Genomic DNA, 5518 nt, shown 5'->3' on the forward strand with positions numbered 1-5518 from the left:
TGTACATGACCTTTCTTAGCATTACCTAATTTCTTATCAAAAATTGTCACGGTGCATTCATAAATTTTTTGCATTAATTCCGGTACGTTTCTCAAAGTACATTTATTTATAGCTTGTAAGAATTTTTGATATCGATCAATTAAAAACAAATTCTTAACTTTATATAAAATACTGCACGACCACGATTTTTTTGCTCGTGCTTTTATCAAAGGTAACACATTAACAATTTGTCCTCTTGTATTTAATATTAAAGGTTCACTTATATTGACTTCGGATGAAGTTATATTATGATATATGGAATCAGTGAAATAATTCTCAGACGAAGCTGTATGTCGAGATACACCACACAATGCATTTAATTTATCATCAATTGTAGAATATTCTGCAGCAACAGTCAAACATGTTTCTGATTTATTTTTAAGCAGAGTTAACTTATTACAAATATTACGGATATAATTGTCTCTAATATTGAAACACCAGCGTACAATTTGTTCTGCTTTCAATCGTTCTTTTATATAATCTTTACTACAATCTGTAATTTTTTGTTTTTCTAATATATTTTTAACAAATGTGTCAAAAAACCCACGAATTTTTAAAAAATTTGTAGATCGAAATTTTGCATATTTTTTATTAATATTTTTCGCAATATTGCAATTTTTTTCTGCAAGTATAGATTCAGATTTTCTTTTTTGATAAAATCGCTTATTGTAAAGCCACTTACGATCAAAATATAATTCTTTTTGTCTTTCTCGTTCACGCTCAGAATTGATAAAATAACGTATTCGTTTTTGTGCATGTTGTTTTTCTAAAGTCTTTTTGTAATAACATCGTTTTTTAATACGATTATTTTCTAAATCTCGTTTATAACGTTCTATTTTTTTAGCGCGATTATTTTGTAAGTCTCGTTTGTATAGTTGTACCTGTTTAGCGCGATTATTTTCTAAATTTTGTTTATAACGTTCTAATTTTTTAGCGCGATTATTTTGTATGTCTCGTTTATAACGTTCTATTTTTTTAGCGCGATTATTTTGTAAGTCTCGTTTGTATCGTTGTAGCTGTTTAACGCGATTATTTTGTAAGTCTCGTTTGTATCGTTGTAGCTGTTTAGCGCGATTATTTTGTAAGTCTCGTTTGTATCGTTGTAGCTGTTTAGCGCGATTATTTTGTAAGTCTCGTTTGTATCGTTGTAGCTGTTTAGCGCGATTATTTTGTAAGTCTCGTTTGTATCGTTGTAGCTGTTTAGCGCGATTATTTTCTAAATTTTGTTTATATTGACGTCGCTTTTTAGTACGATTATTTTCTAAATTCTGTTGATATCGTTTTCGTTTTTTAGCACGATTACTCTCTAAATCCTGTTGATATCGTTTTCGTTTTTTAGCACGATTACTCGCTAAATCCTGTTTATATCGGAACCGCTTTTTAACACGATAACTTTCTATTTTTTCATCATAATGCATTTGATTGTTACTATATTTATTGTTTTCTTGCTGATATTGTTTATTTTCATTAATATGCCTTAATTCAGAATTTTCATTATATTCTGAATATTTATTGTTATTTTCTGCATTTGTATTTTGAACGTTGATTTTCTCTTGCTTGTTACCACTACATATATCATTATCAATAACATTATTAATCTCATTAATATTTTCAACATATAATTCATTTCTTAACCCTTTATTAACTTTTTCAACATAAATATTATTTATTGTTAATTGTACCCATTTTTTGGGTGAACTTTGCGTTTTTATTAAAAAATTATTATTTAATTTTTCCTTACTTTGCTGAGAATTATAATTTTCTTGAAATTGATTTAAATTAATACTACTGTTAATGGATAAATCTAGAGGAAAGTGCTCAATTTTATTGAATTCAAACATTTGTATTAAATGCGAACGCATTAAGCTAACGTCGTATCTTACATTTTCGGGTTTAATGTTAAAAAATAGCGAAACAGCAAATGCTATTGCAAAAACACCACAATCGTGTGAATTTGGTTGTTGTTGCACAAAAGGAAACTTTACAGGATACTTAATAAAATCATACGTTGGAAATAATTTGTCCAAAAATTGTTTTTGACAATCACTTAACATTTCTGAATTTAAAGAATCATAAATGCATATACTCTTTGTATCATAATAACAACATGTCCAATGTAGTCCCAATCTTGTAACAGGTAATATCTGTATATGCTTTTTATTGATCGATACCGGTTGCATTCTATCTATTGTTTGTACTCGCCATGTTCCAACAGGTTTATAAGCTGAATACTTTTCTAAAAGATAATTAAAATGATCCATATGTAAATCATTTAACCATTCATTTTGAGCAATAATACTTTTCTGTTCTGAACGACAGCGTCATTTCTCGTTGACATTTCTCTTTATTAACATGTTTAACTCCAAAATTGTTTTTATTTTGCAGATGATTATTAGGAAAATTATTTTCTATATCTTTGCTTATGTCGTAAATTTTTACGTTATTTTTATCTTTATTATTACAATCGATATTTTCTACACACAACTCATTTTGAGACTTATTAAACTGCTTAATATTTTTTGATATTGATATGCTTGATAATTCTTTTTTAATTTGCTGAGAAGTGCAAATTTTTTGTTTATTTAATTCTTGTGACTGAATTTTTTTACTTTGACGTTTTGTACGTAAACGAAATGCTTCAGCCTCTTTTGCTCTTATTATTGCTAATGGAAACACTGTCTGAGGCACACCATACAATAGATCTTGTGGAAAGTGCTCAATCTTATTAAACTGAAAAAGATCTAATAAATGCGAGCGCATTTTACTAACATCGTATCTTACTTTTTCGGGTTTAATGTTAAATAATAACGAAGTAGCAAAAGCTATTGCAAAAACACCACAATCGCTACAGTTTGGTTGTTGTTGCACAGTAGGAAATATTATAGGCTTTTTATCAAAAGGATAAAATGGAAATAATCGTCTCAAAACTTGTTCATGACGTTTGTGCAACTTCTTTTTATTAGACGAATCGAAAATATATATGTCTTTTCTATCATAGTAACTGCACACCCAATGTCCATTTGTATTCAATAGCTCATGTAACTTAGATAAATGTAATGAACTAGGTTCATAAATATCAAAATTAAAATCAGAACTATGTAAAATCTGTATATGTTTTTCATTTTCTGATATAGACGGTATTGTATCAGGAATGTAAGTTTGCAATGTACTAACGGGTTTATAACTTGAATTACTTTTTAAAAGATGATTAAAATGCTCCATGTGCATATCTTCTAACCATCCACCTTGAACAATAATATTTTCTTCTTGTAACGAAAGCATTACTTGTTTTGTTTTTACAGACATTTTTACGTAAAAAACAGACAATTTTGTATTAGCGCACAACAGCCGTATTTATGTAAGCGCACAGCAGCCTTTTTTTATAAGCGCACAGCAGCCTTTTTTTATAAGCGCACAGCAGCCTTTTGTTATTAGCGCACAGCAGCCGTTTTTTATAAGCGCACAGCAGCCTTTTTTTATTAGCGCACAGCAGCCGTTTTTTATGAGCGCACAGCAGCCTCTTATAATGTAAAAAAATAAAGTATAAATATAAAAAATAAAGAAAGAAAAAAAAGTAAAGTAGTAGATAGTAAAGAGTAAAAAAAAGAAAAAAGTCTTACCTCTCTTCTCTGAACTAGTAAATAATAAGTGTTTATGTGACTAAAAAACACGTAAAAGAATAATACAATTATTACATATAAAGCTTCGTCTACAATAGCGGCCGTAGTAGTAAAGTTGTAAGGTCATTGCAACATAAAAGTTTAAAGGCGATTCAACAATTGCGTAAATGTAGCTGTAAACATAAAGTAAAAAAAAAACTAATCATAGTTGATTATTCTTCACTAAATAAATAATTATTTGTCACTAAATAAATAACATTGTGTGATTAGTCAGTTTTTTACATTTACAACAACTATTTACATTTACGCAATTGTAGAATAGCCTTTATACTCATTGGCTGTCGCAGATAGTAAAGTCATTACAACAACTTTACTACCTTATCACTACGTTATTGTGATTATTGAAGACAAGGCTTAATAGAATTTCAAAAGTCTGACCCTCTGAGGGCCTTAGCAGAATGGCTAACTTACAATCTTAAGACATGTTTTATGATTTATAAGCTTTATGTCTTGAAACACAATAACTGTCTTGTGTCTTAATGGCAATATTTTTGTTTCTTTTTGTCGTCTTCGATATTGCCATTAAACACAAGACACAAAATAATTATTGTGCGTTGTTTCAAAACAAGGCTTAAGCCATAAAACATGTCTTAAGATTATAAGTCAGTCATTCTACTAAGGCCCTAAAGCGTAGTCTACAAACTTAAGCTTTAAGCCATAAGAAATTGACCAATCACAGTCGATTTTTATAAAAATATTCAATTGTAATTAATCAATTTTTTACGGCTTAAAACTTAATTCTTCATTGTAAACTACGCCTAAAGCTTAGAAACAACTTTAAAACATGATAAGCTTAAGAGTGTAAGTTAACCATTAGCAGAATGATTAACTTACACTTTTAAGACATATTTTATGGTTTAAGCCTTATGTCTTGAAGCAACGTACAATAACTGTTTTGTGTCTTGTGTCTTAATGGCAATATTTTTGTTTCTTTTTGTCGTCTTCAATATTGCCATTAAGACACAAGACAATTATTGTGCTTTGATTCGAGACAAGGCTTAAATATGTGAATTTGACTTTAATAACGTTGACTGAAAATCACATCAAAGTCAAATCCATTTTTTCCTCATAATATCCTACCTACAACTTTCATCTAAAATATTTTTTCGTATTTAAAGCCGTTTCCGAGATAAGTCAATAAAGACGCTCTGTTTAAAAATAAAAATTTTAATATTTTTCCAGTTTATTTCAATTATGACAATGTTTAAATAGAAGCAAACAAAACTTGAGATTGAGAACACAGTACTTATATAAATACATAAAGATACTCATATAAATAAAGAATAAACATAACCGTGTTTCACTCTTATTAATGCCTATTTGCTAATTTTGTAAAATTCCGAGAGTCTCCTTTGAAAATAATTACACATTTCTTTTGATACTTACTAAAATATTATTCTCAATGTTTTCTTCTCACCTTTGATTTAATGATAATCAAATTAAAATGACAATTTGTATCAATAACTTGAAGCATTGAAGACAAACCACAGCCATAAACAATCCATTAACAATGAAGACACCATCCAAACGGGCATAAAATTTCTAAAGCTGCATTTGCAAACATTACCCGAGTACCCTCCCACTATCTACACCCGAGTGTCAAGAGGCGCGGTAGTGCCTCGCGCCAATTTTATATAGTAATGTGACCCACATTATTCAAAAGTTTGTGCCCGGGCCCTTAAAGTAAAAAACATGGCGGCAAACGAAGATACGCTGTAAGTATTACGTGAGAGTATTCTCGTGAAAGTAATAATATTTATTAAGAAACTAAAATTAATTTAATTTCAGCATGATGGACG

The 5518-nt window shown here is 29.2% G+C and overlaps 1 protein-coding gene across 1 annotated transcript; it reads right to left on the reverse strand.

The window, feature by feature from the left end:
- Window positions 1-662: 662 nt before the first annotated feature.
- LOC118644831 lies at window positions 663-3632 on the reverse strand. The gene has a single exon (XM_036284473.1). The coding sequence runs from the start codon at window positions 3343-3345 to the stop codon at window positions 2320-2322; it is 1026 nt and encodes a 341-aa protein (XP_036140366.1). The 5' UTR covers window positions 3346-3632; the 3' UTR covers window positions 663-2319.
- Window positions 3633-5518: the final 1886 nt, after the last annotated feature.

Source organism: Monomorium pharaonis, chromosome 3 (assembly GCF_013373865.1).
Source record: "Monomorium pharaonis isolate MP-MQ-018 chromosome 3, ASM1337386v2, whole genome shotgun sequence".
In the NCBI taxonomy this organism is placed as follows: domain Eukaryota; kingdom Metazoa; phylum Arthropoda; class Insecta; order Hymenoptera; family Formicidae; genus Monomorium; species Monomorium pharaonis.